Consider the following 12,935-nt stretch of genomic DNA (forward strand, 5'->3'; position numbering starts at 1 on the left):
AGAAGTTTTGTGAGCGGTTTGATGTAGGCAATGCGAAAGGGTGGCTCATACCCCCAACAACCAACAATCATATATACAAAACAAGTGATTAAGCGAGGCTGTTACACTTCATGTGAGATATGCTTCGGCTCTAAATTATTACATAAAATGTGCATTTCGCGGTGAGAATGCAGGCTCTAGTTTGGCGAGCTAACTGTAGGGTAAGTGCAGGGTTCGAACAGAATCGAGTGAGTGAATCAGAAGATGGCTGGGATGCAATTACTATAATAAAAGACTAGATTTGGGGACGCATATGAGTCTTTCTGCAGACCGCTCATGGTTGTTGTCCCTGCTAATGTTCAATTTTGCTGCACTATGTGGGATGTTGCAAGGGCGCTTGTCTGGTAACGCGTCTCTATCACCAGAACACAAGAGCCGGTATTCTACACTTTGGGCAGCTCGAACGGAGTTGTCATGATTTGACAACCCAAATAGAAATAGCACACATCTCATTTTCATCAACGGCCACAATAACCTTTGCCGTCCCTGGTGTAGTGAATTTTATGGTTGGTGACACTGGAGCATTCAGGCCGTTGCCCGGACAACCGCATTGACCATCTTCAGCCAAGTAAACAGCCGGTCCACCAACAAGCCATGCATTTCGCGAAGACTGATGAACCACCACCACGGTCCCACGAACCGACCTATTATTTCTGTTCTTCATCTGCCTTGGTGTCCCCACGAAAGGGTAGCATTGACATTGATTACACGTATTTTTGTTGTACATCATTACCCTCACTTCAGGTCACCGGCGCCAACGACCATACCAAACATCTCTATCATCAGGCAGACAGACTGATTCAACGATGGAGCCGCCTGCGAGACCTTCGTCTCATAACCTCTTTGAGGTCTACCTGCGTCTGCGTCCACCGCCACCCGGCGCAACGCAAACAGATCGCATCTTGAACGTCGAGTCGCCCGAAGACACGACCAAGTCGCATCCGTCGCACATTACTCTGAACCCACCGACTGATAGACGGCGAGCGATTGAAAAGTTTGCGTTTACGAGAGTGTTCGAGGATGATGCTTCTCAGCTGGATGTTTTTCATTGCACGGAGATTGCGTCCCTGGCTGAGGGTGTTCTGGCGCCTCAGGGTGGTGAAGGGACGGATGCTGTTGTTGCGACGCTTGGAGTGACGGGCTCCGGAAAGGTGCGTTATCATTACGGGAAAACATGATGGTATTGACGTCGTGTCTGATACATGTCTGTTTAGACACACACTATCCTAGGGTCAAAGTCCCAGCGAGGCCTTACCCAACTCGCTCTCGACGTCCTCTTCCGATCGATCGGACCCAATATGCTGGAATCAGCATCACTTCCATCAGTTATCGAGTCTCTCCAGGCATGCGATCCGTCTGAATCGATTCTCTCAGCGGCAACGTACTTCCTCGAGTCAACGTTTGCTGATCCATCTGGCCACTCGCGAGCACCTTCACGAGCTGCGACTCCTATGCTGGTACGACCGTCCGAGCCGTGTATTTCTTTTGCTCATCCTCACAACTTGGTACATTTGACGTATCGCAATTCCAGTCTGGCAGTCCAGATACCAGGAAGTTATCCAGAGTCAGCGACGACAAGCCCGAAGAGTGTCAGGCTTGTCAGCGAAACCGAGCAGAATCGTCAGTTGAGGGAGCACTAGGAAAGCTTCGTTCAACTAAGAGGTCCGCTCGTGTCGAATTCTCATAATTTCGTCACTACAGCCCCAGTGTCACTACCCAAGCGGGAGAAGAAGCAACATCACTTCATGTCCTCTACTGCAACTGCGCGTGTAAGAAATGTAACTAAACAAGAAGTCAAGGGCGATCACGGTGTCTTGTCTCCTGGACCAAGACGAAACCTAGCGAGACCGTCAGCGCTTCCTCAGATACCCGACATCAGCGGCATCAACATTTCCTGCGACCCTTCTTCAGAATACGCCATTGTTGTGTCCATGTACGAGGTCCACAACGACAGAATTTACGACCTTCTCACACCTGCTTCTAAATCCGCCGCCACCAAAGAGTTCCGTCGCCGGCCTCTCCTCTTCAAGTCGACGGAGCTGTCACCTGATCGAAAGGTTGTCGCTGGATTGCGTAAAGTAGTTTGCGCCTCGTTCAAAGATGCCATCATGGTGCTCGAAGCTGGCCTATTGGAGCGCCGTGTTGCTGGTACCGGCAGCAACAGCGTTTCCAGCAGAAGTCATGGTTTCTTCTGCTTCGAGGTCAAAAAGCGTGCCAGAAGCAGAAGACCTGGTCCTTGGGGTGGCAGCAAGCTCACTATTGTTGATCTGGCGGGCAGTGAGCGTGCTCGTGAGGCAAAGACTCAGGGTGCTACCCTAGTTGAGGCCGGTAAGATCAATGAGAGCTTGATGTATCTGGGACAGTGTCTGCAGACGCAGAGTGAGCTATCGACTTCAACCAAGGTGCGTTCAAATCGACTCAAAGCTGTCATCTATGTGTGTGTATGGCCTATACTAACCCTAGCACCAGCCAAATGTCGTTCCCTACCGTCAGTGTAAACTGACTGAACTACTCTTTTCTAACTCGTTCCCCTCCTCGTCGTCCTCAGCACATCCTCATGCTCCTCGTCGTAACCCGCAACGAGGTGTCATGATTGTAACTGCCGACCCCAGGGGTGATTTCAACGCAACCTCTCAAATCCTGAGATATAGTGCTCTCGCACGAGAAGTCACCGTTCCTCGCATTCCATCCATCACGGCGACCATTCTCGCCCAAGCACCGCCGACTGGAAACCCACGATCAATCAGTCCAGTTCAGCAACACCAGCGACACTTTGTGCCACCAGGATCATCCGGTTCATACAGGAACCACACACCGCCTATGAACGTCGACGAACGCGCGACTATGGAGATTGCCGCTTTGGAAATCGCTAGGATGAGTGATGAAATCGACCAACTTCGGGCAGAGGTTGACGAGCAATTGGAAGCACGCATAACTGCCGAAGCCCACTTGCTGAGCATGGAAGATCGCATGCTAGATCTTGAGGCGGCTATTCGCGATGACTGCGCCACAGAGTTTGAGCAGCGTCTCATGCTGGAATTGGCTCGTTTCAAGGCTTCAATGACGCTGGAGCAAGAGCGGAACGACGAGCACTGGGACCGCAAGGTGGACATTTTGGAGCGAGGTCTGGATAACCTGGACGAGAGTGACGGCGACAAGGAGAACGTACTTGTGGAAGATCTTACGCAAGAAGTCGAGCGTCTCCGAAGAGAAAACGCCATCCTGAAGCGTGAATTGGCAGGCCGCAGTCCCACCAAGCGCAAGCCCCTTGAAGAGAGAGAAGATTTCTCACCGGCCACTGCTACCACTTCGAAGGAGGGTGTAGCTAACCTCGGGAAGAAGTTGGAGCGAATGCGCGTTAGCACCGATAGTTCGAGGGCAGCGAGCGGTGCGAGTACTGGGAATGGAAGCCCGAAGAAGATGAGGAAGCTGGGAAGCGCCAAGCGATGGGAGGAGGCGAAAGAGGAGTTGTAGGCTGATTGCTTGTTGCGTTGGGGATAGACCTTTGTGAAGATTTTGTTGATTGACAAAGCAAAGTTGGACAATAATACCCTTGTGTTGTTTGGTATACAGGGATTGGAGTTGGGATGCTCTCTCGGTCATATTCGGCATATTGGCAGTAAATTTTATCATGTTTTAATCCAACTTTTTTGTTGAGACTGAATGTGCCAGTCGTGCTTCACTTTTTTGCTATTTGGTCTGTAACTGTGGTTGAGTACATGTCAACGCTGTGGTATATATTAAGACTAAGGTAAATGACATCTATATGCAATGCATTAATTACTTCGTCAGATAGCAAAATGATGGCTTCTGGCTCCCCACACATGTCACACCAACACGGCCACTACTGAGCTGTTCCCGGAGTGTAATATTCCCTAACAGCAGGCTCAGACTGCGCCGGATTCTTTCCATTACCACCCATCTCAGTGGCGGTTGGCTGCGGCTCTTGAGGTGCAGGCGCAGCACGAGTATGAGCCATCATCATGGGCTGCACCTGGGTCATCGGAGCATGGCCCATGGGCATATACTGTTGCTGAGGCTGCTGCTGAGGCTGCTGCTGAAGAGGCTGTTGACCGGGAGCAACGTACCATCCCTGAGGAGGAGGAGCCCAGTATGGTGTAGAGGCAATGACGACGCTTCGCTTCCACCTGTTGCGGATGTTTGTATCCGTACAGGCAATGATGAAGATGACGATTTCGAAAAAGGCAAGAATCAAAACGAGGGCCGTCGATCCCACCATCATGGGATCCTGGTTTCTGAGACACCGCTCATATCTGCTGCTGCTGGAGCTGACGCTGCTGCAGTCGCCGTAGTCCCAGGGCTGCGTGACATATACGGCGAGAATGGATCCAACAATGACGGCTCCGAGCCAGAGGCAGAGACAAACACCGACATGGGCGCCGGGATGGATGCCGGCTTTCCAATTGCGAGAGCAACGGACGATGAGTTCAACGAAACTCCAGACAAGGGCTACAGCGAACTGGAGAAACAGGATTAGTATCTAGACGCAAGAAGGAAGGCAGAGAACAGAAAGACATACAACTGGGCCGGCAGACATGGCGGGAATATAACGGTCAAAGTCGTCGTAGTAGTAATATCTTGAGCTGGAGCTGTAATTTCTGTACGGGGAACGTCCAAGGAGCGAAAAGGCGAAGCCCATGCCAATGATGCAAATGATGATGACAATCACATGGAGAATATCCTTGGTCACCTTTCGCTTGTTCGACTCGGGCGGCTGTTGAAAAGGTGCCGGGACGGTCATGTATGTGACTGGTTGTTGGCCATTTGGCATGTTCACCGGTGCCTGCTGCTGTTGCATCTGGCGCAGCTGCTGGGGAGCAGTCTGGTCGTATGGAACATAGTGAGATCCATAGGATTGGGGATACAGGCCGTAGGGACTCTGGACGGAGTTGGTATCGGTTGTTGATGCTCGCTGGGCGGGATGGACCAGAGGCGATGGCTCTCGCGGTTGAGTCGAGGGAGATACAGACGACTGGATTGGCGAGACGGTCTGCGGGTCAGTCTGGGACGACTGTTCCGGAGCCATGTTTCGATCGCGGGATTTGCGCGTGGTGTTTTGGCCGGTTGGCGATCGTGGTGGTGTCTTGGATGGGTGGAGGAGTGTGGTCAAAGACAGCGGGAAGCGAGTGACTGTCGCGAAAGCAAGAAGCGAGAAAACGAAAGACAAGATTCAACAACGAGAGAGATGAATCGTGAATTAAAAGGCAACGAAGGCACAAAAAAAAAAGGAACAAGTGACGATCAGGCAGATGCGCCCCCAAGTTTGAATCAAGGTTGGGTTGGGCCTCGCTGAACAGAGCCTCACGAATTCTCGCCACGAGCTAGCAGACAGAATTTTGCTGTCCCTCGTCTCGGCGACTTCTACATCAAGACCTGGACCGGCCCAGACACACAAACCATTTGTCGCTCATGGCTCAGAGGAAATGCTCAGCCTCGCTTATCCCCCCCCCCGTGTCGAACGGCTCGTGCTCATCTTAGCTTCATCCCTAGTTAGAACCGAGGAGGAGTCAGAGTCATGGCCATTGGAAGAAGAAAAGAGGTGACCCCTGGTGGAGAGCCACTTTTACTGGGCTGGCTTGGCTGTTCTTATGCAACCTATACTGTTCTGGGCTGGGGTGGGATTCTGGCCCCTGGTATTTTTAGATTAATTGCTTGGCGGGTTTAACAGGCCAGCTGAGTTGTGATGATGGCTTTTGAGGCGGTCAGTTGCTTTTTTTTTGTTGACGTATGCGTGAGGTTCTCGGTAGTTGATGTTGGGTACAAGTTGACAGCAATTGGGTTTGGCGTTCTGGGAAACTAGACATGGGAGATATAGTTGAGTCAACGTAGTCACGAATGAGCATTGTGATTTTGTAGCTGAGGCGGAAATTAATGGTTGTGTGTTGTTACCGATCTGGAAATGACCGATGGCCCGTTTATGCGATGAGATGTTCCTGGCAACTGAACAAGTTGATGGAACTCCAATGCACAGAGCAAAGTTGTTTCACATGCACAGTGATACTGAGGAAACAGAATACAATGACTAGATTGTTTGTGTAAAGGGAGTCGCAATGTTTGCAACCAACTAAATTTGTTACTTGACGTAGTCTTGCATATCCTCTGGCAACCCGTCATACTGCTCACCATCATCCCGTATCTTGTACCAACTCGGGCACTCAGCAACATATATGTGACGCTGAACCCGAGGAATAGTTCCCCCAGACCTCTTTTCATCAATAGACGTTGCCACGATGCCAACTTCCTCCGGCACACCTCTGTATGTCATGGTCAGCGGTGCATGACACACCCTGCAGACAGTCCGCGTCGCAAAGTCAGAAAACTTCAACTCGACGAGATCTTCATCCCGAATCCAATTTAGATCTTGTCGGCGAATATTTGTCCAAGGTGCGAATGGGGCGCCGTGCAATAAGCGGCACATGGAACAGTAGCAAAATGTCATGCCGTATGCTGGTTCGGAGCTGGAGTATGCAACTTGGCCGCAGTAGCAGCCGCCTTGTACTGCTGGTTTTGTCATTATGCGATTTTATGCGTGATGGGGAGTTTGCAGGTCAATTTGGATGAGAGAGTTGAGGCGCACGAAATTATTTGGAATGACATGGAGTTTGAAGGGGATCGCAAAGGCGGCATTGACATCTGGTGGCGCATTGTAATGAGGTCAACATGATCTCAATGCTGGATCTGGGTGAGCGGCCAGTTCCACCAATTCTACACTGGAAAGTTACATCCATCTACTTTTGCGTCGATAGTTGTAGGCCGGTTAGCCGTTTTGGTTGATTCACATTCCTTTGTTCAGTGGCGACAATCTGATGCTGGTCGCTGAGACTCTTGCTTGCCTTCACCAGAAGTTTTGCACTACAGCAATAAGTTAGCGTCGTAACAATATCGCGCCGGTGATATGTATCATCGTCATTAGCTATCTAATCATGTTTATCATCTCCGGCTTCTTTAGGCAAACATTATATTCGCAGTCAAGCAGAACATGAAGCGTCAGCTTCCTGGTTACCACGTCAACGGCCAGTGTTACACCAAATGATGGTCCACTTGCGATTCACGACGACAATGAGCATGGGTTTCGCCATCGCCTTTCCACTGAAAATTAGAGCCTGCCAAACGCAACTGAAAGTGAATTACTTTAAATTGTGACATCACTCGGTAGCTACCTGTAGGGAATGGGCTATGGATGCTCTCAAGGACGAGCTTCACACGGCATATGCCAGCCTAAACGCAACATTCGGAGATCATCTTGCATCTCAGGGTCTTGATAACTCGTTAATTGACCACTTCAGCGAGGTAAATGCGCTTCCGACCCTTGTCCCTGCCGTTCAAGCCTAACTTGTCGTAGTGCTTCTCTGCAAATGTTGGAACCGGCAAGCTCCATAGGGGATTGGCAACGCTGTACATTGGGAAGCAGCTTGCAAATAATGAAGTAAACGCAGAACAAACGCAGCAACTTTGCGTTCTAGCCTGGCTTGTGGAGATGCTCGGAGCGCACTACTTGATTCTAGACGACATAATGGACGAATCGACAACACGCCGTGGTGAGCCATGTTGGTACCGCCAACCACACGTCGGTCTCATGGCCATCAATGATGCATGCATCCTGAAATCTGCCATCTTCTTTTTCCTCAAGAAGTTCTTCCGCCAGCATCCCGCCTATGTCAACCTAGTCGAGCTCTTTCTCGACCTGGGACTTCACACTGAAGTGGGCCAGCTGGGCGATCTCGCTGCTGCCAAGGAAGAGGACATTGCAAAATTTACCATGGAAAAATACTGGTCCATCGTCAGGGACAAGTCTTCATACAGCATATCCGGACCGGTTCTACTCGCTTTGGAGTACTGGCAACTTGCAACACCCAAGAACCTGCAGCAGACTCACAATTTTGCAGTAGCACTGGGAGAGTATTTCCAGGTGAACGATGATTATGTCGATGTATACGGAGATTATGCGGTCACCGGAAAACACGGGACGGATATTCAGGATAACAAATGCACATGGTTCATTATTGAAGCACTGTCTCGGGCAAACGATGAGCAAAGATGCGACCTTTTAGGAAACTATGGAAAGAGGGACTCGTCTCAGGTTGATATAGTGAAAAGAGTCTTCAACGAGCTGCAGTTACAGGAGGTGTTTAGGGAATATGAAGGAAAACAAAGAGCCAAGATTGAAGGTATAATTGCAGCTGTGGATGAAAGTGAGGGATTGAAGGGTGAGATATTCCTTACTCTGTTTAATGGGTTTAGAAAGGGACGACAATTTTGAGTGGTCGGTGTTGAGTAGAGGAGTAGTTTCCGCTATTTACAATTCACGGAACTTGACGTCTTTGACCTCCTGCTGTGCTCTGTAGAAGGCAGGGGTTCACAGTGATGGTAATTGAGCGAAACACTTACAAACAACCCACACGAAGGCTTTCTTAGACGTCTTGTCAGAGTCAAAGTGTTTCATCTTGGCTCTTGAACCTCAATTATCACCACCCTCGGCCACCAAATAGGGTCAACGGCCCGGTTAGCTCAATCGGTAGAGCGTGAGACTCTTACGAGTACACGAAATCTCAAGGTTGCGGGTTCGACCCCCGCATCGGGCTTTTCCTATAGTTACATATATGATTGAGATACCTAGTTGGCTTCTTTTTTGCGTTTTTTTTTTTAAAACCTTTCTCTCTATTGTCTTCGGCCCTCTTGTTGACTTGGAGCAAACTGACTACTCATTTAGTGTGTTCCGGTGTCGTCCATAGTAGCATCTACCTGCCTGGTGGTGTTCGAATACAAAAACATACGAAGAGCGCCAATGAGTACCGAAAACTAGCCAGTACCTAAGAAGGTACAGCGGAAGGCCAGAAACATTAAATTTTGCGAGGATTATTGCATATTGCAAACGCGGCAACCAACATCTAGGTATCTTCGTATTTATTACCCGAGACCATACATCACCACGACCAACTGCACAAAGTTCCTGGCTTGCAATACGAATTGTTTCAATAAAAAAGGGACTCTGATTTGGAAAATGAACTAGGTCTAGTTTCTATGCAAAGGCTGAAAAAAAAAAAAAATTCAACCAAAAAAACATACGATCCCGCCAGGACTCGAACCTGGAACCTCAACCACCGGAAAGTCACACTCTGCCATTGAGCTACGAGACCAAGTATGTGGGGTTACGGTCACAGTTATATTTTATAAAGCCTCGCAAGTTCTTGATGTAGACCGACTTAATTTCACCATCGCGGCTTCGGCTTCAATGGACTAGTATCCAGAATCACTAGTCAGCGGATATCTTTCGTTTACCGATACATGGCTGGGCGTATTCGCTGGTGGTGAGGTCACGGTAGGTCGACGTGTGGAATGACATTGAGGTTATGAAAGAATGAGTGGATGATGGCCTTTCTCTTAGAGTGCAGCCTGTTATGTGTTCGTGGCCGTTGTCAAATGTTGAAGGGAAGATCCATGCAGAGACAGCAATGGCTATCAACCGGAATGACATTCGGCGGGCAGTACCAATTGCTTTTATTTCCTTCGTCTGGCTAGCTGGGACTAACGACAGAATGTAAGGTAGCGAGGGTAATGACAATCCGAATGAATACTTGTCACTAATAGAATTTGTTATGTCCGGTGCATGACATTGACGTGGTTGCTTCTCTCTTTACATCACGAACCGTTTGGCAAGTCCCGAGATGACCGACATGTAAAGCTCAACTTTAATATTAAATTCATGGCCTATCGTATACCCATTAGAGAGCTCCCAGAGCCGCTCGGCTACCCAGTTGCCGTTATACCGTCAACACACTGATCCCAATTCAATTGACCCCAACATCTACAAAAGTCCGGGGATGAGAGCACCACCCAAAAGGCCGCCCTTCTTGCCACCGGTCAAACCTCCAGTCAAACCTCCCGTCAATCCTCCCAAGGTGTCGGTGAGGCCACCCAGAGTGCCACCAAGACCGCCCTTACCACCAGTCAGGCCACCAGTGAGGCCGTCAACGGTGCTGCCAACGCTTCCAAGAGTGTTTCCCAAAATACCTCCCTTATCTCCGCCTTTCTCGCCACCAGTCAAACCCCCAGTCAAGCCGCTGAGAGCGTCAGTAACACCCTTCGTGGCACCCTTTGCAGTGTCAGTTACTCCCGAGAGGGCACCCTTGGCGCCATCGGTAGCACCTTTGGTAGCACCGGTAACGTCGCCGAGAGCTCCCTTTGCGGTGTCAGTCACACCACTGAGGGCAGAGGTAGCAGCGTCAGCAGGGCCGTCCTGTGTATCTCGCTTGTGCATGCTCATGCCCTCCATGAACTTGTCGAAAGTCTCCATCTCCTCCTTGCTGAGGCCGAGAGCGGCCTTGTTGTCGTGAAGAATCTGGACGGCCTTCATCTGGCGGTCGTCGAGCATGGCTGTGGAAGTGCCGGTAGGGGCGGCGAGGGTAACACCCGCAAAGAGGGAGAGAACAACGGCGACAAAGCTGGACTTCATTTTGGCGGTTGTATGTAAACTTTCTTTGTATGTATAAAGAAGCTGATGGGTATAAGCGGTTGGGATGGGTATCAGGAAAGTTGAGATGGTTGTGGTTTGGACTGGTCCTACTTCTTTAAGATAGGCAAGGTTGGTACCAAGCTGCCGTTTTATATTCATTCGACTGTGCTCTTTTCATTTCCTAAACTGGCCTTATTCTAGCGGAGGCATTGGCAAAATCGAGAGGCTGCTTGATGGAATCCCATTGTGAACATCGCGGTGGTGCAGTATGCGAAAGTGGAATGCAACAAGTCGCAAGCTGGTTCATTCTGACGTAGTTGATTCACAAAGGGAGAGCAAATGGCAACAGGTCAGCAAGTGCCGTTACCCAGAGAGCCTGGTGGGTTTGCTCTTGACACAACATGACAGAGGCAGCTGTTTCGTACAGTTTATGCTTCTGCGTAGGTGGTGGGAAATGGTTACTATAGCTGTAAGGAATGTAATGGATATGTGGCCCGCTGAAGTGAATGCGTTACGTACGCTGCTGCTGGTTGTTTGGCGGGCTGTAGGATGTGATCATCTGAATCATTTCTGCGATCGACTTCCGATCGACGCTCCAATCGATGGCGTCGTGCCAAGTGCCTGTGCCTTGCCGATTTATTCAAGGGGGGGTTTGGTGGGCATCCCAATTGCCCTAGATACTGTCTCTGACAACTGGAACTAAACCGTTGAACTAAACCTGTTGATCGGTGACCAGTCACAGGAACTGGGCTTGCAGTTGAGTTTGGTGGAGTTGATTAGTTGCAGTTGGGACAAGTTTGAATGCATTCCAACTAATTGAGTCAAGGCGCGGGACGATGTTTCGTAATGCATTGCGGGCGCAATTTGTACATTCTGAAGCTGTTGGCACAGATACAAGTGCAAAGTGAAGTGTCAAAGTCAAGACTCTTTGGGTTTTGTAGAGAGTCGACTCCGTGTCTCCAAAACCGAGGTGGGATAACTCAATCAACGCGTTGACACTGGGTGCTTTTGCCAACACATGACACAGAATGGATGAATTAAGCATGTAGGTTTACTTGATAGAGAGACATTGAATCCCCATATTAAAGAATCAGCTGTGCCTGTAGATCATTTTCTCCTGCTTTATTATGCGTACAGAATGTTGCACCAAGTCGCATGGGCTGGCCAAGCATAAACATTATCTCGTAGTGTACAGCCAATTGATGATTGCTCATGCCGTATGCTAACAAATGCCGCCACATTTTTGGCCAAACTCTATACATCTGAACTGCGGGATGCGTGCACTCTGGTGGCGACCATCTTAGAGTGAGGTTTAGAATGCCGCAGGGTCGGGACTCCTTCTGCTTGAGCAGAGAGCCATTCAGATTAAATGATGCCAAGTAATAAAGCAGCATATCCTTTGGCTTGAATGAGGATACAATTACAAATACTGTCAAGCAAAGATTGTTGTGGGCCGTCGCCAAGCATGGCACAACGCTACACCATAACGCCTCAATTTATTTCTTTATTGCTTCCATTCGCTGGTCCCGGGGAGTTCCGACATGTATCGATAAATCTTCATAAATAGGTCGCGATATCCGGCTGCCGCAATTCGTATATCTCAATTTCACATACGGAGTAGTCTCAACTCATGATTGCCGTGCAAAATGTCAGACTCAACACAAATCTCTGTACACATTAAAATCACGGTCGACCCTGCTCATGCGGAAACGTACCTCAACGCACTCAAGCCTGTGTTTACAGCAGTCATTGCAGAACCTAGGAATACTTTTTTTGAGGTGTACCAAGATGAACAGAATCCGGGAGTATTCAAGCTAGTCGAGAATTGGACCGCCTCGGTGGAATACATGAAAGAGGTTTGCATGTTCTTACACAGTCAGCAAGTGTGTAATGTAGTACTAATTCCTAACCCAAACAGGTTCAAGTGAAGAAGGAGTACTATGAGCCATATAGAGCCACGATTATGCCTCTCCTTCTTAAACCACTAGAAGTGGAATTTTACACTCGTATGCCCGGGAATGAGTGGGTTAATGTGCGGGCTGGAATATACCCTGACAGAAGCTAGAAAAGTGGTTTGACGTCGCGGCTCTGAACTGGAGTTAACACTGGCATGTATGGTGCGGCGGTTGGTTAATAAGCTTGCCCGTTTTGTGCTCTTATCCTCTTCAACTAAACTATTTTGTAAAATATAACTCCAGGCTCTAAGATATGCCAAAGCTAAACAGCTTTGTTGCTGATCTGCTTGACACGAAGCAAACTGTTTGTCCAAAGTTATGCATGCACCTTGACTATGGTGATTGCAACTACCGGCCAGGATCCCAGCACAGACAGCCCAACAGGGATAATTGAGCCGCGCAGGCAAAATGATCATATCCATAAGACTTGCAGAATCCAGGGCCCTTCTTGGCCAATTATGGAGGCT

General features: G+C 49.2%; 6 protein-coding genes and 2 non-coding genes across 8 annotated transcripts; 5 read left to right on the plus strand and 3 right to left on the minus strand.

Moving 5' to 3' along the window:
• Positions 1-845: 845 nt before the first annotated feature.
• VFPPC_14736 (kinesin family protein) lies at positions 846-3,513 on the plus strand (the record flags this gene model as incomplete). The annotated part of the gene is made up of 4 exons (XM_018292504.1): positions 846-1,190; positions 1,254-1,659; positions 1,741-2,441; positions 2,509-3,513. The coding sequence occupies 4 exons, from the start codon at positions 846-848 to the stop codon at positions 3,511-3,513; spliced, it is 2,457 nt and encodes an 818-aa protein (XP_018137260.1).
• A 370-nt stretch (positions 3,514-3,883) lies between these two features.
• Positions 3,884-5,086, minus strand: VFPPC_14735 (hypothetical protein; the record flags this gene model as incomplete). The annotated part of the gene is made up of 2 exons (XM_018292503.1): positions 3,884-4,519; positions 4,580-5,086. 2 exons carry the CDS (start codon positions 5,084-5,086, stop codon positions 3,884-3,886), a joined length of 1,143 nt encoding a protein of 380 aa, XP_018137259.1.
• A 1,232-nt stretch (positions 5,087-6,318) lies between these two features.
• VFPPC_18269 (hypothetical protein) lies at positions 6,319-6,621 on the plus strand (the record flags this gene model as incomplete). The annotated part of the gene is made up of 1 exon (XM_022429911.1): positions 6,319-6,621. One exon carries the CDS (start codon positions 6,319-6,321, stop codon positions 6,619-6,621), a length of 303 nt encoding a protein of 100 aa, XP_022285093.1.
• A 615-nt stretch (positions 6,622-7,236) lies between these two features.
• On the plus strand, positions 7,237-8,320 carry VFPPC_10232 (farnesyl pyrophosphate synthetase 1; the record flags this gene model as incomplete). Its single annotated transcript, XM_018288635.1, has 2 exons — positions 7,237-7,350; positions 7,403-8,320. 2 exons carry the CDS (start codon positions 7,237-7,239, stop codon positions 8,318-8,320), a joined length of 1,032 nt encoding a protein of 343 aa, XP_018137257.1.
• A 237-nt stretch (positions 8,321-8,557) lies between these two features.
• Positions 8,558-8,642, plus strand: VFPPC_17347. Its single transcript has one exon. It is a non-coding gene; the product is annotated as a tRNA-Lys (tRNA).
• Positions 8,643-9,125: 483 nt separating this feature from the next.
• VFPPC_17346 lies at positions 9,126-9,197 on the minus strand. The gene has a single exon. It is a non-coding gene; the product is annotated as a tRNA-Arg (tRNA).
• Positions 9,198-9,865: 668 nt separating this feature from the next.
• On the minus strand, positions 9,866-10,513 carry VFPPC_10231 (hypothetical protein; the record flags this gene model as incomplete). The annotated part of the gene is made up of 1 exon (XM_018288634.1): positions 9,866-10,513. The coding sequence occupies one exon, from the start codon at positions 10,511-10,513 to the stop codon at positions 9,866-9,868; it is 648 nt and encodes a 215-aa protein (XP_018137256.1).
• A 1,646-nt stretch (positions 10,514-12,159) lies between these two features.
• On the plus strand, positions 12,160-12,578 carry VFPPC_10229 (antibiotic biosynthesis monooxygenase domain-containing protein; the record flags this gene model as incomplete). The annotated part of the gene is made up of 2 exons (XM_018288632.1): positions 12,160-12,373; positions 12,439-12,578. 2 exons carry the CDS (start codon positions 12,160-12,162, stop codon positions 12,576-12,578), a joined length of 354 nt encoding a protein of 117 aa, XP_018137254.1.
• Between the last annotated feature and the right edge of the window lie 357 nt (positions 12,579-12,935).

This window comes from Pochonia chlamydosporia (assembly GCF_001653235.2).
Source record: "Pochonia chlamydosporia 170 chromosome Unknown PCv3seq00010, whole genome shotgun sequence".
NCBI lineage: Eukaryota > Fungi > Ascomycota > Sordariomycetes > Hypocreales > Clavicipitaceae > Pochonia > Pochonia chlamydosporia.